This window comes from Acromyrmex echinatior, chromosome 14 (genome assembly GCF_024713525.1).
Source record: "Acromyrmex echinatior isolate Ae372 chromosome 14, ASM2471352v2, whole genome shotgun sequence".
Classification (NCBI taxonomy): Eukaryota; Metazoa; Arthropoda; class Insecta; order Hymenoptera; family Formicidae; genus Acromyrmex; species Acromyrmex echinatior.
The window spans coordinates 5,651,247-5,675,098 of record NC_141865.1 but is presented as its reverse complement, the minus strand read 5'-3'; the positions used below and the strand labels follow the sequence as shown (position 1 = coordinate 5,675,098).

Genomic DNA, 23,852 nt, shown 5'->3' with positions numbered 1-23,852 from the left:
TAGCGGGCAAATTTATTAATTTCATATATCTATAGTAAATATACATAAATTTTAGAATATCTTCCACTAAATTTAAAAACATTACTTTTTGCAGTCTTGATGTCTCCCTTATAAATTTTCTATTACGTCGATGGGATGCACTGAAAACATAATTCGTAATTATTATCTTTTACCTCATATCTATGTGACTTGTGGTTTCCATAAAAGAATTTAAATATCTCATCGTGCAAAGGCAAACGTTTATGCTTACCAGTTGATTGTGCCATGAATACAATTACCCATCCTGATCCAATATTGTTCACTGTCGAAGTATATTTAACAAGAACTCGATTGGTATCAGCCTCAAGTCTCGCTGGATCATCCTATACAAAAAATATCTTTAATTATACTTGCGTAATTAAAATATATTTAATTTTATATAACTAAATACATTGTAAGAATATATTTAATTATATATCTTATGAAAATAAGATTTTAAGAAACATTTGAAATATAATTTAAAATATAATTAAAAATAAAAAAATCGTAGTTATTATGCATAACAGATTCTCATAAAAAAATTCTCTAATCAGTTCTTTCAGTGAAAGAATCTGTGATAGAATCTGTCGATAGTGATATTTGAAAATGTATTGTATTATTTTACGAAATCACTCACTCCACCGCAATACGTGCTATGTAAAAGTTCTCCGCTAGGGACGACATCGTAAACTTTGAGATTATTGTTGCTGCAGTTCTTCTTCGTGCCGATGTCGAAGACAAGGAATTGAAGAATGATCTTAAAACCTTGCGGTACGCTCACGTCCCAAGTGCATACGGTATTGTTGCGATACGTACGGGGATACAATGGCGAGGTGAATCTGCCACCATAATTGAATATACGACCGCCGCAACCTCGACCTGCGCAATTTTGATTTTGAGATGTTTTATATGAAAACGACGCTGCGGGCCGATCTGCGTGTACATTTCGTTTGTGTTATATTATAACTCGCGCGGTGTCTGAAGCAATGCCGCGAGATCGCAATCGGATTTTCGTGCGGTCTCCCGCGAAAATAAACCGCAACATTTCACATGGCGCGTATCTCGAGGCGCCGCAGTGTCGTAAATCATCTCCCGCGCGTTATAATTTCTCCGCATCTGGTAGCGTACATTAATCGGATGCAATGAGAGAGGACTTGTGCACGCTGCCACGAACGCGTCCTACCTGCATCCGTGGTCGTGTAAATGATGTCATAACTTTGATAAGAGCTGGCGCTCTCGGTCCAGGAGTGCAAAGTGAGTTTGTTGCCAGAACTGAAAATCGGGCTTGGCATTGCCGTGCTGCACAGCGTCGTTATAAGCGGTCCACTTGAGTCACCCTCGCGTACCTGAAATATATAAATCTATTTAGAAACTTGAACTTACAACGCGTATCAATACACGTTTTACGTCACTCGGGTTTTCAAAGTAAATTGAATAATTTCTGTATCCTCTCAAACGCGTTTTCCTTAGCAAGTGCAAAGGAACGTACTTGCAACGCATTGCGCGTGCACTGCTCTAAGTCGTAAATGCTGAAATGATTGAAGTACAAAGAAATGGTACGATTTGCTGGAACGGTGATTGTGATCCAGCAGCTTGTAAATCCATTATGAAGGATTCGTCCCTGCTCGCTCGTGTAATTTCGATCGCAATTCGCTGTACTGTATTCCAGCTTAAAGCCTTTGTGATTGTTGGACATTGATCTAAATGTTATTTTAACCTTGTCGCTGTAACTGTAAGAGAGAACATTCAGTTTGAAATAATTCTTAAAAATCATTGTAATGAACTAATGGAGATAAGTTTAGATACCTGTAATAATCGTGTGGTAATTCGCTGCCACAATATCTGTATGAGGCGAAAGGTAACCGGCTACCCTAAAAGATAACATAAAATAAGATATTTTATGTGTGTAATATAAATGGTGGATTACTAGCAAAATGAAACGCACTAGTTCCTAATGCAGAAAACTTACCATCTCGACGGTAATTGGGTGGCTTCTTTCGCCACTATAAATAAAGTTTGTCCCGAATCCTTCATTTATATATTTCTGTTTGTTAAAAAAAGATGACAGTTTAATTTTGTATTATTTGTAGAAATATTTATTTTTTAATATTAAGAGTAATTATATTTTTAAAATGATATTATTATCAATCATTAGAATAATTATTTTAATATATAATATTAATAGTAAATATTACTTATATCAGTATTTACCTTTTCCTCAGTAATTTCTAAATATTCATCTTCACACTTGTTGGAATCCGCCAAATCAAAATCTATAAATCGGATTCGCATTCTATCACTGTATCTATCGGCAAATTGCAAAGTCCAACGACATAGTGTTCCACTTAAATGTGTGTTTGGATAATCCGGCGAAGTAAGTACATGAATTGTTTCGTTTACTAATCGAGTACTTAAGCTGCACAATGCTGCAAGAAAGTCACACAAAAAAAGTCATCAAAGAAAGAACATTGATAAAGTAAAATTTAAATAAAAATTCAAGAAAGTTTTATCCTTGTAACATTTATGTTTTAAATTTGTTAAAAGTGTTTTACAAAAATTTCAATAAAAAAGAGACATGAATTTGTAGATATACAAATAAAATTTATCGTAAAAACAGATACATTCAGGTACATTTTGTTTTATACAATATAGTGATATTAGGACAATTGATAAAGTATAAAATTTCTTACAATCGACAATATTCAATGTGGCTATTGCACCGGCACCTTCAGTAACACCGTCAGTATAAAATCTAATCCATAATTTGTTTGAAGTAGATATCATGGGAGATGGCACTGAATTGCCGCAAAATTGACCAATAAGATCGGCATAAGGTCCACCGCCATCTCGAACCTGAGAACAATAAAATGCACATTATTCTTATATGTTAATATAATCGTAATTTTATGAACTAATATTTTCCGTCTATTCTTTTTTCACATTAAAGTATAATAAAATCTTATTATCAGTATTTGTAAAAAAAATTCTATCAGACGTAGACGTATCAGACGTAGGCGCAAATATTTACCTCGAGATAATCACCGCTGCATTTATCACGTTGAGTAATATTATTAATTGAGTTCTTGATATCAATGCTATTAATTGTAAACAATATACTTTTGGCTGAAGATGTCACTACAGTCCAGTGGCATTCTTCGAATGGTTGATAAGTTGCCTCCTGTTGAGTTCTAAACGATTCAGATTGAATCGAAGTTAAATTGATTAATCCTCCGCAACCGCTGGCTGGACTTGTCGTGAATAGCACCTAAAAAAGCTCATTATTATTATTATTACAGTTATAATTATAGTTATAATTTTTAATTTAATTGAAAATATGTCAATAAAGTGCATTGTAAAAGAGACAGTAGATAATTGTATGAAAAGGCTACTGTTATTATTATAATATTCTGTTATTATTAAATCAAACATAACTTTGGAGTGATATTTAATACAACAGACTTTGTACCTTGGCTGTAAAACCTTCGAAATGCCTTGAACTATCGGCATTAAAGTTAACGACCATGGAATTAGACTCGGATTTAAATGTTGGTAAATTATCAGTCAAGTTACCGCAAACCAGAGCAGTTCGTTTGTCCGGATTAACAAAATCACCTTCATAAACAGCGACGTTATCGAAATAACAACTGCAAATTAATGATAAAAGTTTAATAAAATTTTTAATAGAAACTCACTTAATATAGATTTGTGAAAAGCTTACTTTGTGCTGAACTCTAGAATAAACTTCTCGAAGCGCACAAGTACACTCTTGCCTTGAGGCGCTTTAATGACCCAAGTGCAATTCATACGTCCAAAGTATTCTTCTCCATGCATCAAAGGCTTAAGCTCAGTGGGTTTTGTGATAATACCACCACATCCTGTTAGTTACAACGGTTTTATTATGATTTTTCATTTTTTTTTTCTTTAATTGTCTTATAATTTTCCTCAATATATCAAATCTGTATATTTTTTTATCATATTTTCTAACAATTATATCATTGTTTATATTTTAATTTTCGCAATTGTCATTAATATACAAGAAACTTCGAAGAGACTTACTATTGAGGAAATATTTAAATTGAAAACCGCTCCGCTGCACATATTTGTCCGTCATGAAGATAATCTCTATTCGTGACATGGATCTTAAAAGTGGTGGTTTGCTGTTACCGCAATAAGTTTCTACCTCCTCTGCCATATACATACTTTCCGATATGGTAGTGACATTGTCAAAACGACAATCTCCACGAGCTGTTAAAAGTAATTTTTGTTAATTTTGTAATTTTCATTATATTTTTTATTTTAAAGCTTTAGAGATAATAAAATTAATTTATGTCACGAACATATATTGTCGTAGTTTTATGAAAAAAATCTGGCATTACATTATGCTTGCAGGGTATACACTATGAATTTCCGGGGTTTTAATATTGCTTTAAAAATCAGGTAACGTAAATTTCTTTTTGTTTATTGTATCAAGTTTATATTTGGATTAGACAAAAGAGTTCCATTTCCTGACCACTAATTCTCCTGATATCTTTTCTTTAAATTTTTTTCTAGAGGTATATCAAAGATATAGTTTTCTCCACCAAAATGCCAAACGTGAATGCCTTATGCAATCGAATTGCGACCGCTATTGTTACAATGACTAACGACATGCTGCAGCGCATCTGGTGAAGTGAAATACCGAAAACTCGATATATTCTTCGCGCTAAAGGCGCGTGAAAGTTTGATAACATGTGGGAGTTTGACAATTTTTTGTAAAAATTTCTTTTCTAGTTGTTCGTTACAATAAAAAAGTTAAAAGTATATATACGTATTTATTTTTATTTCTTATTATTTAAAAATAACGGAAGTTTATCATATATGTCCTGTATATATTATAATATATAGAGAATATTAAAACTTTTAAAAGTTCCATGGAGATATAATAATTATAAAAAGGATACTATTTAGTATTTCACAGGATCTGAAAAGATAGTGATGACTATTAAAACTTACCGCGTTCGAGTTGGAAATCAGTAAACTCGATGACAATGTCATCATTTGGCGCAACAATGGTGTAATTACAGACAATGCTAGATGGATAGAAATTTGGATACGATGGCGATTGAATGATATTAACTTTCTCAGTTGCTTCAAAAACACCGCCGCAATTCTCACTCCAGATGGCATGAAAACCGTCCGATTGTATTGCCTCATTCGAATGGAAAATCACCTTCATGCGATTCGATGTCGAGTTAAAGGGCGCAGGTGTATTCCTGCCGCAAACTTTTCCGAGACTCTTCCATTCACCATTGTTATAATTTCCTTCTTCTCCGATCCAATCAAATATCTGTAACGTTATTATTATTATTTCTTTAATTTACAATGCTCTCTATATTCATATTTTTTATGTCATTGTGAATGTTATTGTAGTGAATAAAACAAATTACAAAGCAAATTAATTTAAATAAATATTTAATGTTTATCATAAGTATGATAATAATCACAGACCTGCACATAATCTTTCTCACAATTGGGACTAGTTTCCAGGCTAAACCGATCGACGAAAGTTAAACCTAAGTGATAGCCATTTTCACCTATTATTTCCCATGTACATTCGCCGTTGTTTGGATATTGTTTGGGAAATCTGAAATTGGGAAGCGGAAATTAATCGTCTATAATAAATCATCTTTTTTGAAAATTGTGTTATTATAGTTTCTATTATCTTAAGATAATTACTCTGGAGACGCGATTTCGCGACTGCGACCACGTAAAGCTCCACCGCAGCCTGTACTGGCAACCATTACATCAAACTCGAAGCTGCCTGTACCCTCAGATGCAAAATATTCTATCCATAGCTGATTCGATATACTATTAATGTTATATTTTTGAAGTTCACTTGTGGTATGAAGACAGTACTTTGCGATCTGTGGTGCTGTCGCTCCGCCATTCCTGATGATGAACGATAAATATACATTAAATAAAAAATAATTTGATATATAATACAAAACATCTTCAACATAAATGAGTGAAGAAGGCCAATCAAAGCAGATTATGATTTAATAATATTTTTGTATAAACTCTACAATTTCCAATTTGAGCAAAAGTATCTTACTTGATAATAAGGTAATTCCTGTTACAGTTACTTTCAAGCTCAAGTTTTTTGAAAGAGAGTTTGATCGTTTCTCCTTCAGGATAATCTACATGCCAAACGCAATTTATCGGATAGGAAATATTCGTTGGTGATCTGACAGTGTATCTTGATTCTCGCAAAACACCACCACAAGGTTGCCATTGATATTGTAAATTGAAATCCATACGTTTTCCATAAGTACCATTCATTATCTAAAAGTTGAAATAATAAAATTATTTTTTTACGTTTAATACAAATACAAATAACTTTAATTTGTGTAGAGATTCTTGAAACTATTTATCCATTATATACATATGAGTGATAAGATAAATATTAAGAACACATTACCGTTAATTCGTTTATTAATTTTGGACTTCTCAAATATCTCGGTTCTGTTATATTTCCACAAATTATTCCAATACCTACACAATATTTAACGTTAATATTTTATTTATTCACGATTTATAATAGATATTAATTGCTTTGTAATTTACATGCTTTGTAATTTATTTTATTAAAATATTTTTATGTATTGTTTCTAAAAATTGTTATCAATGAGCAAGAATAACGAATTATATTAGTGTTTTTTATTTTACCATGAATTTCAATATATTGAGGATAAATGCAACTTCTTCTAATAATTTGAGAATGCTCAGGTCCGCCCAAAATACCGGTGACTTTTATTGTCAATGTCAAGCGACTATCCCCAACAGAACTGATCATATTTTCGGGTGGTTCCAATTTCCAGTTGCAAACATATGAAGATTGATTAAAAGGTGGACTTGTAGGACCTGTTATATTGCCTTCAATTGCTCTCAGACTTCCACCACAAGCTACAATAAAAATTAGTTAAAATCTTTTTTTCATTGTACGTTTTAACTAAATAAAAGTTGGTATACTAAATTAAATATAGTTTGAAAATGTATTTCTATTTAAATTGCATTGTTACATAAAATATATGGATATGGAAATGATAGTATAGCTTTTGAAACTTACGAGCCGGAGCTTCAGCTCTATATCGAAGCTTGAAACCTCGATGTCCGGCGGAGGACCAATAACTGATAATCATAGTATTACTGGAACTTCTTATCTCCTCTATATTTGTTCTCCCTTGTCCTAAGATCCTAATCCTCGATTTAAAGCGGAAATCGTTATAAAACTGCAGGAAAGGAAAATTTCATTATGTATTCCTTTGCCGGAATAAATATTGTTTATATCTTATTGACGTGATATTACTTACCGTGAGTGCATATCCCACGTGTGATGGTCCAGGATCGTTAACAACATCTATATCCATAATATTCACCACAACTTGATAATCCATCGGTAACGTAATTCGCCAATCGCAATACCTATGGTATTATTAATTCGTATAATCTTTATCTAAATATTATCAATATTTAGGTAAAGATTGTATAAATATTGCTCCAATGTTAAATATACAAAAAATATATGTACTATATTATTATCATGCTCACTTAAATAATTAATTAATTTATAATTTTTATATCTAAATATTAAATGTAAAATAATTTAAATACATTATTGATACGTTATTTTTTATAATACATATAAATAAATTCAATAAATAAAATATTCTACTAATTGTTTAAAAATTTTATTAAAAAGAAATTTACCTTGACTTTGTGCGTGGATTAGGATATCCAGGTGATTTAATTATTCCATTTAGTGCGGTTATTGAACCACCGCAAGCTATATAAATAGATAATATATAATTAAAATATTTTTATGTAAGTCAAAACTATATAAATAACGTGCAAATTGTGATGTGCAATAAGACATATTTAAATATATAGTTTAATATATAATTTTGTTTTACTAACTTTCTTGGCTAGCAGTGAAGTTTAGATTGAAGCCTTTATAACTAACGAACGCTAAGTTATTACTTTGGAAGTACACATACACTTCGTTTGATGATGATTCGATTACGTCCGGTTTATGAAGACCGCAATAAGAACCAATTATTGAAGCTATGGAAAAATATTTTCATTCAGTCACATCATAATAATGGAAAAGCTTATACCAAATCAATCGTTGCCAGTCATTACTTACTGGTATTATTTTCTACGAGCTTTTCTCCAATTTTAACATGATCAGTGAGACGGCATTGACGTAAGCCAGGAAGCTGTATATCGCGAAATTCTAATTTCAAGTTATGATCCGTCGGCGCTACTATCAACCACGTGCAGTTTATGTTTGTAGGATACGAATGCGGATAATTCGGAGATTTAATAGTGCCTTTAGTAGCACGCAAAATTCCACCACAAACCTCTATACAAATACGTATACTTTATGAAATATTTCTATTCTTAATATAAAATTATTATTATTATATTATATAATATAAATATATATTTTTTTATTTAATAAAAGTTAACTATTTATAATCAGTTTTAATATTAAAATAAACTTATATAAAATATTCGTTTTACTTACCTCCTAAAGTAATTACAGCTTTGAAACCATTCTTAGGTTCTGGCACATCTGTATAAAAGTGGACATATATCATATTGCCATTAGTACTCATACTACTAGGTGCTACGTCTTTACAAAATGTTCCCATGAGTTGCGAGCCATCGGTTCCACCATCTCTTACTTCAACGTATTCTCTCTCGCAACTAAAAAGAAATTGTTATATGGTATGTATAGAAACAATATTTTAGTAAATGTATTTACTAAAATGTATTTTTAATATTTTTTTCAGAAATTTGTTTTATTTTTTTGCAATGATCGTATCTTACTTCTCGGACTGACTCAAATCAAATCTATCCAAGAAATGGATAGTGAGCCTTTCGCCAGCTGGAGCAGTAGCTTTCCAAATACATTCGCTATAAGTTGGAGGGATGTTTGGATAGTTGGGCGATGTTATCTCCCATTTCTTCTGTTTGTTTGATAAAATAAAGTCGCCGCCACAGCTCATGCTTACTTCTCTAAAATATAGAAAATAAATTAATGTTTCAGCAAATTAAACAAATGTCAATTTAAAAAATTATATATTATGTATTATGTAAAAATCACCTGTAAGTGAGCTTAAAGCCAAAATTAAGACCAACACCCGTAGCCTTAATATAAAAACGATTTCCGGTAGTTTCTAGCTCCGCTGGTAATACTTTACCACAATACTTTCCGGTGCCTAACAAAGGCGAAAGCATTCCTTCTCCATTTTTTAACTAAAATTATATACATATAAATTATCTTTTTTAATTTTAATTTTAAATTTTCTCTCTTTTTTTCGTAATTATTTTTTTGTTTATAATTATATTGATTCTAAAGTCTGCTAATATAAAGTACTAACCAGTAAATAATTATCACTGCATGTATGATCAGGCATTTCTTGTATTGACATTTCCTCAATCTGAACTTTGATAGTTCTGCCGGGTTTCACTGTCACAGTCCACTCACAGGTAAAGTGCCACGTGCGAATTGACCTTACAAAAGAAGAATTGTCATATTGAATTACGCCATTGGGCCGTCCACTTAATTGACCTCCACAATCTATAAACATCAATGAGAACGTTTACGTATATTTATAATCAAAATTATGATTTTATTAATAGATTAATAGGGTATTTGCAACCTCGATATACATATGCGCTGAAACCAGTTTTATTGTCGAACACGTCCGACTCGAATTTCACAGTCATCACATTGCTCCCGCTGATCAAAGACGCACTGGAGTTAGCCAAGCACAATTTACTTTCCAAATGAGCATCAGTTGTCGATGTCAATGCATTTCCCGAATAAACAGAAACCGAATCCGCCTCGCAATTGCTAGTTTCTTCCAAATCCATAGTCATTATTCTCAATACTAAATGTGTTCCAGGTGGCGATGTGAAGACCCAATTGCAATGCAAATTGGCAGCATAGCCAGTCGGCCAACCAGGAGAACTGAAGGAATATGTACTGTTGCGGTCACCCATTAGAGCTATTTCCTTGTTGCATTCTGATACTGCAGGTAAATAAAATAAATTGTAATTAAATGTATTATATATATATTATGTGTGTGAGTGTGTGTGTGTGTATACATATACATATACATACACACACACACACATACACACACACACACACACACATATATATATATATATGTATGTATATTTAACATCAGCATAATTTATTTATGTGTTATTTACTACATTCGATATATATTCTCACACATTTATATTATAGAAGTTATTTAATTAAAAATGGATACATAATAGCATTCAAATTAGCTTTCGTATTAATATTAAGTTAATATTAAGTAATCATAAAAAATTACATTATTTAAATATATTTATTTTTTATAACAACAAAGTATATAAAAATTGAATCTTACATCTAATTTCCTTGTTAGTCGTCTGTTCGGAACTATTTCTTATTATTTGAAGCCATGTGAGATCAAACCAATGTCCCAATCTGACAAACTCTGACGTCATCGTAATATAAATCACATTGCTGGATGAATCTATTGGTTCTGGCAAAGTGTAGCCGCACATTTTAAATAGAAGTGGTGCTTCATTATCATATCCATCATATATCTAATGAAAAATGGATAAAACTGCTTAATAATTAAAATGGCACATGAATATTTCGTTAATTACAAAAACCTATATAAATACTACAAAAACCTATTAAGTATCAATATTTATTATTAATTTAATGTATATAACGCATATAACAATATGCGTTATAATAATAACAATATGCGCATATAATATATATTGTTGATATATTGTTAAATATACACATAACTATATTTATACATGAATCATATTATATTATATGTTTATCCTTAAATTGTAGTTATTTATATTTTGTAACATCTTTGACAAAGATACTTACATTAATATGCGAGAAACAATATTGACCAACGTTTTCTATGTGTAAATCTGTGAATACAAGACGTACAAGCCAATCCATTTCAACAGTGATGCGCCATGAGAACGCAGCAGGTTGTCTATACGGTAACGGATACAATGGCGAGGTAATGCGTCCTGTAGGTCCTTCCAATTCGTTCCCTCCGATGATATTGTATTCAGCCTTGAAACCCTTAGCAGTGCCTGAATCATCGCTCTTAAACTTGATCCATAGTTTGCTGGAAGATGTAATTTCCGCGGCATCTTTGCCACAAGAAACACTAATGAGCTTTCCTATTCCACTGTCTTCCCGTACCTCGACATAGTCCAGATCGCAATTTTCGCTCGACTCGATATCGAACTCGGAGAACATGAGGGTAATCCTATTACCGGGGGACGTATTCAGAATCCAAACGCATTCTGCGTTCAGGGGATAACTATTTGGATAACTAGGCGAGGTAATTATTCCTTGTTGGGATGTGTAGTTTCCTCCGCATGCTAAAAAATACAAATGGAATTAAAGACATTTTTTAATAAACGTGCATCTTTTATATATTTTAATCCAGTTTACCTGTATTCAGGACGGAGTACATAGCGACAAAGTGACCTATGAACTCATAGAAAACAGTACGCAGAGTAAGTGAATTTCCGGTACTCGTAATGGGCGGTGGTGCGACATTGTTGCACCATTTTCCTAGAGATGGTCCATCTGTGCTCTCACCCTCATATACCTGGAGGGAGAGCCAAAAACATGGACTTGAATCGTGATATTGTGATTCATATCGAGTCAAAGCATCAGTTGGGTCCATCTCCATATGTGTAAAAGTAATAGTTACATGATCGCCTGCAATAAAGTACAAAATATAAAGAGTAGAATCGTTAAAAAAAAAAAATAAAAACAAATGTAAATATCTATGGGCGAAATATGAATTAAAACAAAGTTTAATTACCTGGATTTTCAGCTATCAATGTCCATGTACAATTAGTGTTCTCATCATGTATATCACTATTGCCCGTCGCGGGTGTGAGAAAACCGTGATCTTTCACAATTATACGAGCACCGCAGGCTCTACTGTATTGAGCTTTGAAACCTTTGGCTGAAATTATACTATCGCTTTGCATGACTACTAACATTTGATTACTACTCGAAACGTAGACCGGTGGTAGCTGATTGCCGCAATGGGTTCCCAATAATGGGTCATTTTTCGTTGAGCCATCAAAAATCTACAAAAATACGAGGTAAGACTGTTAATATTTGTTAGTAAAATTAATTAAAAAATTAATTAAAATTATATTCTTACAAGTGATATAATTTAAAAATTATAGCGTACCTTAACGAAATCATCACTGCAATTTTTACTGTTCTCAACATCAAAGTCCAAAAACGTGAGATTTACTAGATGGTTGTTGTCGACTTCTAACAGCCATTCGCAATTCACAATATGCGGATAATTCTGCGGATAATTAGCTGAATGAATGATGCCAGAAATTGTTGTAAATTTACCACCACATATAATAGGAACTGTCCTGTAACTAGCATTAAATCCTCGACTAGCGTATGATGAGTCCGAGTGAAACTTGACAAACATTTTGTTTCCATGACTAGTGTATATTACTGGCTTCTCCGAATAACAAAGCTCAGTCAGTTTTGGCGCATCTGCATCTTCGCCCTCATAAATTTGGACTTTATCAAAATAACAACCTTTACGTTTCTCAGTATTAACCTGAGAGACAAATGTTTCCATTTTTACATTACAGCATCTTCACATTAGCACTTCTTTTGTATTAATTTTTGTATAATATATATATCTTTGCAAATACTTTTTTAGATTATACCTACTTCGTAAAATGTGAGCTCGATACTGAGCATGTAATCTACTTCGATCAGCCATTCACAATCAACATTCATAGGATAAGCTGACGGATATCCAGGCGATGTAAAACTATCATAGGGTTTAGTCAAATGCCCGCCACAACCATGCACCTTCCATTCAAGCCTGAAACCATTGTAAGCAATAAAGGAGTCCGTAACAAACGTTACGAACACTTGATGTTGTATTGAATTAATTTTCATTGGGAGATCGATAGTCCCACAGAATAGACCCAGCATGTTGTTGGGAATGTCATCGTCGCCTTCCATGATTTGGAGATAGTCATATATGCACTGCGACTGTTCTATTTTTCCCTCGAGATCAAAGTGCGAGAAAGTCAAATTAATCGTGTTACCAATTGGTGCCTCAATGATCCAACTGCAGTTTGTCGAGTGCTCATATTTATTGGGGAAATTCGGTGACTCTATCACACCGTAATAACCGCGTAATTTGTTTTGGCATTCTGTATCATAAAAATAACAATTCAACAGTAAAAAATAGTTCTACAATAAGTAATTAAAAATAAATATTAATTTTCAAATTCTTAAAAAATATGACCAAAAAGTTTCAAATTAAAAAAAAAGAACAATAATAATATATAATAATAACATACAATAAGAGTAATATTTAATAATACATAAGAAAGAGGTTTATAAATGTTTAAAAGTAAAAAAGTGAAAATTTCTACTAACCTATGTAACACATTTTTTTAAATAATTGTAATTTATAATTTTTAAAGATAATACTGGTAATATTAAAGTTTTAATTAACATTTTGATTTAATAATACATATAATACGTACGCGTTTCGTATTTCAGATGGAAACCGCGGCCGGCATTGCTGTAGTCGCTACGGAACCGAATGGTCATTTGATTGGATTTGGATTGAATAAGTTTCGGATACGTGATGCCGCAATAACGTCTTCCATTTGTGAGATGATTGATGCCTTCATATATTTCGATAAAGTCATATCGGCATTTCTGATGATGTTCAAGATCGAGATCCACTATTATAATCTGCACTAAACTACCTGCTGCCACAGCGATCTTCCAATAACAATCTGCGTTCATTGTATAAGGTTCAGGATAATTTGGAGATATAATATCTCCAGTTACCGCGGTTATTGAGCTACCACATCCTGAAGACAAATACATAAATATAAGAATTGAAAAAATAGAGAACGTAATTAGAATTTTCTGTATGTTTATACCTTGAGTGGTGCTATCCCACTGTATTTCAAAACCTGCCATTGATCTCGAGAAATCCGAAACAAATCTAATATACATTTGATTTGCTTGACTCGGTATTTCAGTAGGTATGTCCGTGCCACAGAATTTGCCAATTAAAGGCGCTGAGTCATATCCACCATTCCTAAAATATGAGAAACATAAAATGGCAATTTGAAAAAGTAATACAATTAAATTTAAGATTATTACCTAATTTCTAAATAATCAAATGAGCAAGATGATTGTCTTTCTAATTCAAAATGATTGATGGTGAGAATAATTCTGTGTCGGTTTTGCGCTTCAATAATCCAAACACAATCCTTTTTGTTCGGATAATAATCGGGATAATTTGGCGATCTAATAATGCCGTTTGACTTTGAATAATGACCACCGCAAACCTTCGACGTATCCATGAAAATATATGAAGCAACAAATCCTTCGTTTGTAATAGTTATATCAGTATGGAAAAGTATGGTAAGTGTATGATCTTGCGACGTTATTTCGGGTGGTTTGGTGCTACCACAATATCTGAAACATATAATTGTGATATATTCAAAAAGCTAATAATGAATCAAAAAAGTTAAATTATGTATGTGAAAATATAATTTCAATACGTTAATATTATAATATGTATAAAATTAATAGATATTAAATAGTATAATTAATAGCTTTTTGGTAATTCAAATGATTGGAGTACTAATATCATCTTTGTTTATATAATAAATCGTTAAAAATAAAAGAGATTAGTAATCATACGTGGCTATTATGTTTTCGTCACGCGAGGTATAGTTTTCATAAATTTTGACGTAATCATTGACACAATCATTATGGTATTCTAAATTGAACGACATCCAATTGAGTTGTATTATATATCCTGGCGGTGCTTGAATAGTCCAGATACACTCCTCGTTATCGAAGTAACTTCCATTTTGATGGGGAGGCTGAATCACACCGTTTGGCTCTTTTAGCAATCCGCCACATCCTTAATAAAAACAATGACGTTAATGTTTATTTTATTATTGTCTATTTTTGCACAAAAATTAAATTGTTCTGTACGTAAAATGAATCAATCACGTTCACATCAAACCTTACATTTATACAATAATTTGCCGCAGCAAAGAGATCTTACTTACTACGATTAATTGTTGTGTAGTTCAGTTTAAAACCTCGACCATTGATGTTGCTATCGGTGGAAAACTTTATGTACATAAAATTGTGCGTGGAATAGTAAGGAGTATTGGGCATGTTTTCCTCATCGCCACATAATGTGGCAAGTTGCGTTGCATTTTCATTATCACCGTCGAAAATTTCGACGTAATCGTAATAACAGTTCTGATCTCTACCTTCGATGTCCATATCTTCTACAGTTAATACGATTCCTTTGTCAGATGGTTGTATGATTTCATAAATACACGTTCTTGAATGATGATAAGGATTTGGATAGAAGGGCGATTTGATAATTCCAGTATCTGCATGGAATTCGCCACCGCATAAAGTTTCGTACGATAGTGTGAAACCTTCTCCTTCGTAAGACCAATCAGATTTGAACACTACAACTAAACTGTTTGAATTTGACTTGATCGCTGGCGGCAAGTCCGAGCCGCAATATCTACCGAGTAACTGAGAAAGCATGTTAGGTCCATCGTAAATCTGGAAAAGTACAAAGATTAACATTTTCATTCTTTCTGTGAAACAATAATAATAAAAGCTGGAGAGATCACCTCGACAAAGTCAAATTGACAACTGGAGGAAGTTTCGAGATCAAATCTCAGCCATGATGCTCGGATTCGTTCGCCTGCCGGCAATTGTATCTTCCATTCACATTCCATATTTGGCTGATACAACGATGAGTGCCCTGGTGAATTGATTAGTCCAGTGGCACTGGTGAAAATTCCACCACAACCAGGAATACCTAAATATTGCAAATTATTTGAACCATATATTTAATATAATTTATATAAAATTATAAGATTTCTAAACCAATTGTTTTAAATAAATAACGTAATTAATTGATACACTTATAAATCGTATAAACAAGCTGTCTCTCATTGCAGTATACCTTCAATTATCGAATAATGAATTTGGAAGCCAGCATCTTGATTAAAACCGTCAGAATGAAAATGAACCATCGCTTCAGAACTTGGTGTAATCAGAGGCGATGGACGAGTGTGATTGCAAAAAAGTTCTAAACGTTCCTCTTCTGCACCGGTAATCTATATAACGCCAGATATAGAATCAAAATCGATAATGAATACTAAAGCATAGATAATTATTGTATGATTTAGAAAATTTAATAATATAAAATATTTATATAGATCATAATTAACTCATGAAGTATTTACTTCCACATAGTCGTTACAATTTTGCTCGAGCATCAGCTGACCAAAATGAAATTGAATTCTTTTTGAAGCAGCAACAATGATTGACCAGAAACAATCTCTGTTTGGAGGATATCTTCCAGGTGAACCTGGAGACGTAATGGTGCCGTAATTATTTTCTAAAACACCTCCACAAATAGGCTCGATGCTCTTCCAACGGAAAGTAAATCCGTTGTGAGATATACTATTGTCCGAATGGAACCACAAATAGAGAGTGTTGTGAGACGAGATGATTGTCCCATTTTCATTAGGCAACGTGTGACCGCAAAATCTATTAATCATTTGACTACCAGCATTTCTGCCATCGTGAATCTAAAAGTGTATATACGCTTGTTATAAAGAGAATGATTTTCTTATTTCTATTATTCTTCATATTTCAATTCTTTCCATTTTTAAATTTAAGAATACAGAAATTTAAACAGTATTAGAGAGCACTAAAAAATATACAACTCCTTAATATGGATTTAAAAAATACATACATTTTAAGAGACTATACAAATTACAGTATTATACTATAAAGAAAAATAAAAATTTTACAAGAATTTATAAAACTAATAGTTCTTACAAACTTTTAATGAAAGAATCGCATATATGATTTTTTAATCACATTTTTTAAATATGCAAATCGCACCTGTAGAAAGTCAAATTTACAGTCTGTAGATTGCTCAAGATTAAAAGACGTAAAGGTGACATTCAGAACCTTCGAGGGTTCTGTTATTAATACCCAGGCGCAACTCAATCCATGCTGGTAAGTGCTACCGCCCATGGGAAATTGAAGTGTTCCCATGGGATTCCGTAACACACCGCCACACGCTTGTCGTGGCGTTTCACACCTGTTTCCTGTGAAGCTAGTAGTACACTGACATGTCGCTTGTCCGTTTAAAACAGTGCAAATTCCACTATTTCGACAAGGATTTGGCGTGCATAGATCGATCGGTATACTACATGTAAGTCCTAAAAATTAATAAAAAACGCAGTGATATACATATATATCGCATGCACTGAAACAGAAGTGTTTAATATTTGTACGAGTTCCATTATTACTATTATAATATTAATAATAATTACATTTATATTTGTACAAAAAAATGATTGGCATCGAAAATAATTATAAATTATAATTATAATAGTTGCATTATTTTTTCTCTCGATACGTGTAATTCTCACTGTTTTTAATTTTTGTTAAGAATAAATTAAAAATTCGAGAATGAATACTTTTTTATAAATTTAAACTTCAGTTAATATAATTTTTACTTAAAATTAACATTACGATTATTGAGCATTCAACCTTTTTATTCTATATCTTATTATTCGTCACGTATGAGAACTAGAGCGTTACGATTTATACACGACTTGGTTCACGAATCTATTTCCCCCCGTCTCTCTCATTTTCATTCCTAATACACATACCTGAGTATCCCGAGTTGCATCTGCAAGTGAAGCCATTTGCACCGTTTGGCACGCATGTACCATGAACGCAGGGGTTGCTAGAACACGCTGTATTAAGTGATACATCAGCTAATTGGCAACCGTTTGGTCCCATTCCATTTCCGACGTAATCCGGTGGGCAACGGCATAGCACGTAAGAACTTGTAAGCGATGGATTCTCAGTACAGGTAGCTAATGGATGGCATCCACCGTTGTTGATGGCACAACCACCGACAAAAATGCAACTCACGCCGTCGCCACGGTATCCTGGAGGACAAGCCCCACATGTTCTAGAACCCTATAATTAAAATCGTTGTAATAAAATAAAACACAGCGAATTGTAACGCGTTATTCTATTCACTATATTTTATCTTCATATATTTACTTTTAATTAAAAAATCTATTTTTATGATACAAAAATAATAAGAGACATTATTAAGACCATAACGTTTTTTTTTATATAAATGTAAAACTTGTATTAAATTGAAATTAATTTGAAATTAATCAATCTGAAGAAAGAAAATCAGTATCAAGTTTAATAAGCTTTGCTTTGATTGGTCAAATTCAAATTTAATCCCAATCTCAGTCTCAATCTCCAATATGATACAAACATAACTTTACTTTATGCTATGTAAATATATTACCTATGTTAATATGTAATATATTACCATTGTGTTTATGCATTGTACATAAGGCGAGGTACTGCAGCCGCCATTGTTAATAAGACACTCATCAATGTCAGTGCAATAATAACCATTGCCGCTATAGCCATGCGGGCATGCACCGCAAGTGAATGAACCGCGAGTATTACGACATGGTACCGGTGGATTTACGGAGCAAGGTGGATGAGCTGCTGCACATTCGTCTACATCTTTGGTGCAAGCTGGACTTGTACCGTCACTTTCCCATCCCTAAAGGGTGATACGATAAAAAAAAAGAAGCGCTTTTGCTATAAATAAGTTACAAAAGCAGGTTGTGCGTAAGTCTTATTTAGCTGAATAATTTACGACTAGAGTTTATGAAAAAAAAGTAGAACGTACTTGATCACAAATGCATATATATCCAAGTGAAGAACCGCTTTTGCCAACGCATACACCATGCTCGCCACAAAGAGCTTCGGAATTTTCCGTATTACATATCGATGTTTTCTGCGTGCAATGAAGGCCAAACCATCCCGGCAAGCAGTCGCATCTAATATCCGAATCAATATTAGGTATATACAGACATATTTTGCACAGTATATCCAAGAAATCATATCAAGGCTACTTGCGAAGTTCATTAAAATTATTTAAAAAAATAGAAATTTATAATAGAATTAATTTAAATTGGAATTTAAAATTACTGAAACTATTTTTACAAAATATTTTATAGTTTTGTAAATTAAATAAAAAAAACATATCTTTTTAAATTAAAAAAAAGATTTAAAACTTGGTCAGTTGTAAATTTGTAAAATATCAGTAATTAAACGAAAGTATATTTTTCTACTTGCTGTAATAGAAAGGTAATAAAATTTAATATTGCATACCGATAAGACCCAGGCAAATTACGACAGGTTGCTCCATTTTGACATCCGAGATCCGTACCAAGAAATCTTGCGCACTCATTGACATCCGTCATACAATTTGGGCCCTGAAATAATCGTAATTATTCTCACAAAATATTATTTTCGTCAAAGTACTACGCTTACATACCTCCCAGTTTGATGGACAATGACATTGATAGGCATCATAGAGATCTTCACAAGTACCACCATTTTGACACGGGTTACTTTGGCATTCATTTTCTCGGAGTAATGTTTGCATAGCTCTCAGTGAGTCTTCTAATGCTTTAAGCTTAAAACATTTTATTTATTTTTAGTTTTATTATACAGATTTTTATTCGTATGTATCATTCACTATAAATAGATTCACGTATTACGTACTCGGACGTTGATACGACGAATGCTGCTGCTTCTGGCTAAAGCCAATGAATTAAAATTCTAAAAAGATATTATTTAAAGAACAACTTAATACATTTAATTCCACATTTAATTCAAATTTTTTTATTTTTATAAAAACACAATTAATACAACTTTATGTCTCTATTTAAAACGCTAAATTATAAACTAATAAGAAATGAATAATAACTGAACGTTATAAAAATTATTGAAGTGTTATTTATAGATACATTATTATTATACAATCTCTCTTATTTCTAAACATAAATGACTTACGTTTTTTTTTATTGACATATTGATATAATTTGATACTGGGATATAGAAAAATATATCATCGCAAGCTGTTCATTCAATATTGTGCATTCTTACCGGTATATATATACGTGATCTGTTTTCTGTGCGAATTGTATTGTTCATGTCGATACTTCTCTCAAGCAGAGCAACTCTTCTCTGTAAACCTGTAGTGCCCGTCACTATAGTCGTTAGTTGGTGAAGCGAATTCTCCATCTCAGCCAAATATCCCATCCGCCACCTGTCGATGACCCGCGTCGCATTTTGCGCCTGAAATGTATCACACACACACACACACACACACACACACACACACACACATAATCCATTAAACTAATTGTCTCAATTGCTGGATTTATATACAAATATTTATTCATTACCGCTGAGGCTACGTGAAGAAGATTGATTTCATTGACGTTCATGTAACCATCCCCTATCATCTTCAGCGTTATGTTTCTGTCCTTCGCGCTGGAGATTATGAGATGTCCATCTCGTGACTCCAAAACAGGTCTAAATTTTGAGCAAATTATTTATATATGAAAGTCTAATTGCGGAAAAAAATTTATAGAATATTAATGAAGTTTAACATCAAGCATTTTTTATTCGATTATATCTTAAGTATTTTTTTATCACATATTCTATTGATCCTTATATTTTCAAGAAATATATTTATCAATTGTGTATAAAATATTAAATATGTAACTTTTTTCAATTTCGTTCGATATTTAATATTATACAAATGCAAAATAATATTGGACGAGGAAAATATATGTTATATTTTAATTAAGAAATATACCTCTCATCCATCCATGCGTCGCATAAATAAAGGTATAATAACAGGAACCACATCGATGCTAAAGCCATATCAACAGCAGCTTAAAACTCAGTAAACCAAATATTATTCTGTTATATGTTGTTGGATTCTCACGGAACTTTTACTGAAAAGACAGGTCATAACAGACTGATCCGTAAGATCGGCATCACGGGCGTCTGCAGCTCCGAATGGGCGTATTTGAGAGGTTTATCGAAATCCACCCAATATCGGTTTACAACTGCTATAAATTATATATACCAAGCAAAAGATATATAATATAAGAAACAAATCATAACCCGCAATAAACAATTATGACATATAAAATTATTTATATATCGTTTATTATGTACAACATTCGTCTAATAATCAATTTATTGGAATTTAATTTATTTTATTCAACTTTTAGCGTGCATATTAATTATTACTCGAATTGTTTGTATAATTATATAAATATAATCATATAAATATATATATACATATATAATTTTATGTAGAGTAATGTATTTCTATATTATAAAATTTCTGTGTTTAGTTTTATATTACAACCTAACGTTCTAATATAACATCATTAACTTTTTAACAATATGCATGTTTCCATAACAATAGTACTATATAATAATATATACTATCTAAAATAATGATAATATAATTCTTTATTTCTTGATATTTGTAATTAATTCATTTTTCAACAGACTCAATAATATCTAATAGACTGATTATATTATTAATGATGAGTTATTATCTTATTATATAGACTTCGAATTTTATTTGAATTTTATTTTCCCTCTTCATTCTTGTTTTTCTATTATATTAAAAATTATTCTAATAAATATACTTTATTAAAAATGATGAAAAGTACATAAATTTATAAATTAATATATTATATACATGGATATATTTGAATATATATATCTTGAATAAAATTCTACAGTTTCTATTTTTTTTCTGAAATTTAAGTAATTAACCTACTTTGATTTTCTTTAATCATCTAATTACATACGTTTTAACGATCAAATTGATTAAAATATTTTTTGCAATAAATTTTTAGAGTTTTCTTTAAAGGGGTGTTGGTGTTGTCCTGTTTTACTGCTCAAATGTGACTTACATACGTACGGTTTACAATGCAAACATGGGACCTGTTCTTTTTGGCTGAACTTTTCCTTCTAGAAAGAAAAGGAAGAAAGACGAACTGGTGTAAAAGTTCAGCCTTATGAAAAAGAACAGACTTATGATTTACAAGCATCGACAAATAAATATACTAAAATGTTTTTGAGCTTCTAAACTTAATTTTAACGATTTATATATTTATTTTTTAATTTTACCTGACTCCCTTTTAATTTTATCTGACTCCCTTTATTTCAAGCATATAACCTACATAATCTTTCCATGAAGTAAATGTTTTGATAAATTGATAGCATTAGTCGCTATAATTGAAATAAAAATAGATATAGAAATCTGCATTAAAAATCTGCATTAAATTTTTTTCTACTTTGAACACAAAATATAAAGCCAGATACATTAGCATGTGCATTTTAATCATGGAAAAAAATTTTAATTCTATATTTTTCATTTAATTTGTGATATTGCATATTAATTTAATTTTGATTTGATTATGTTTTATACAATTACAATTAGCACATATTGTAAAATTCACGAAAAAATATTCTTAAGCATTAAAATCTTGATCAAATATTGTTCTCTTTTTCTTTTTCTCACTCTCTCTCTTTCTTTCTCTCTCTCTCTCTCTCTTTCTCTCTCTCTCTCTTTCTCTCTCTGTTTCTTTTTCTCCGTTATTTGTATTATTCACATATCAATCAATTTTCATTAGAAAAAGATCAAAGTTAGTACTTGTTAACAAATTATTCTTTTATTTAAAAGCCTAATTATTTTTATATAAAAAATATTCAAGTGAAATGAGACTGAAAATCAAATTTCATTTTTTCTTTTAATTTATTCGATCATGTCATTTATATATCAGTCAATTTTTATTAAAAAAGAGATCAAAGTCGGTACCTTGTTAATACATTATTTTTTTATTTAGAAGTCAATTGTTTTCTATATTAAAAAAATATTAAAATTCGATTTGAGTAGAATAAGATTAAAAATTAAATTAAATTTTTTTCTTCCAATTTATTAATTCAAACAATTATTAATTCCTCCGAAATTTGGCGCCTTTTAGAGCATAGGCGTAACCGAGTTCAGTACACCGCCAACAGATGGCGACGGTCGAGCAACCTGCCGTTAAGCGCAATAGTCGCCGTATTCGGACAGCTTCGGTGCCTCTCAGCGTCTCGGCAGTATGGCTTCGGCTGCCGGTACGTGTGGATTAGTGGTGTTCCGTGATATTGCACTGCGCTCTCGTCGCGGGTGTGCGTGCTCTGTTTCGTGAGAGAAAGAAGGACGAGGTTTGCGGTTTGCGGCTAGAAGACGCATCATCGGGCATCGACCGGGCGGACCGGAAACGTGTGACGCGAAATAAGTACGAACTAGAGCAGTCATGCGGCGGAATGTCAAGATCGCGTTACTCCTGTCATGCGCGTGGATGTTCGCCTTTGTTTACTATTACCACACATCCAGGGACACCAAGGTAAGGTATCATTCACTATCAGCTGATCGTTGTGACGAGAAATTTTGGATCAGCGCGAGCGTGATGATCGAATTATTGGTTGTCGACGTAACGTTCGCAACGATCGAATTCCGCTTTCCGCACGCAACTTCAGAGTGTAAGCGAGGCTTCCGTTTTGCGTGTTGAAGTTTCTGTTACTTTTGTGTTATTGAATGTTATTTAATGTGCGCACAATAAAGAAGAGCAGTTATTTTTTTAAATATTGCAATTAAAATGTGTTGGTAGTATAATACAGTAAATTGGCTTCCCAAAAATACTACATGACGAAAGATAAATTTGAATTTTTTAATAGC

General features: G+C 32.1%; 2 protein-coding genes across 4 annotated transcripts in view; one reads left to right on the top strand and one right to left on the bottom strand.

The window, feature by feature from the left end:
• Positions 1-2: 2 nt before the first annotated feature.
• Cubn (Cubilin) lies at positions 3-21,040 on the bottom strand. The gene is made up of 52 exons (XM_087413179.1): positions 20,916-21,040; positions 20,500-20,629; positions 20,198-20,389; positions 19,814-19,870; positions 19,584-19,724; positions 19,418-19,521; positions 18,933-19,083; positions 18,561-18,803; positions 17,875-18,190; positions 17,096-17,418; positions 16,429-16,776; positions 16,146-16,299; positions 15,808-15,998; positions 15,220-15,736; positions 14,843-15,068; positions 14,297-14,614; positions 13,663-14,231; positions 12,830-13,323; positions 12,321-12,713; positions 11,940-12,213; positions 11,561-11,833; positions 10,976-11,487; positions 10,470-10,671; positions 9,726-10,097; positions 9,444-9,643; positions 9,167-9,318; positions 8,890-9,078; positions 8,585-8,766; positions 8,201-8,419; positions 7,972-8,118; positions 7,765-7,840; positions 7,368-7,479; positions 7,124-7,286; positions 6,724-6,960; positions 6,476-6,549; positions 6,110-6,339; positions 5,734-5,946; positions 5,506-5,641; positions 5,011-5,344; positions 4,075-4,263; positions 3,737-3,893; positions 3,485-3,662; positions 3,047-3,283; positions 2,709-2,871; positions 2,230-2,444; positions 1,988-2,062; positions 1,825-1,889; positions 1,508-1,748; positions 1,202-1,364; positions 656-897; positions 251-362; positions 3-140 (listed from the first exon to the last, which is right to left on the bottom strand). Exons 1-52 carry the CDS (start codon positions 20,981-20,983, stop codon positions 109-111), a joined length of 11,301 nt encoding a protein of 3,766 aa, XP_087269305.1. The 5' UTR covers positions 20,984-21,040; the 3' UTR covers positions 3-108.
• A 2,128-nt stretch (positions 21,041-23,168) lies between these two features.
• Pgant2 (polypeptide N-acetylgalactosaminyltransferase 2) overlaps positions 23,169-23,852 on the top strand; it is a 210,656-nt gene continuing 209,972 nt past the window's right edge. For 2 of the 3 annotated variants that reach the window (XM_011063555.2, XM_011063553.2), the window contains exon 1: positions 23,175-23,520. In XM_011063555.2, coding sequence (XP_011061857.1) covers positions 23,431-23,520 — 90 coding nt within the window. In that variant the 5' untranslated portion in view covers positions 23,175-23,430. Of the gene's footprint in view, positions 23,521-23,852 lie in introns of all 3 variants that reach the window. The other variant, XM_087412906.1, reaches the window with a different exon arrangement.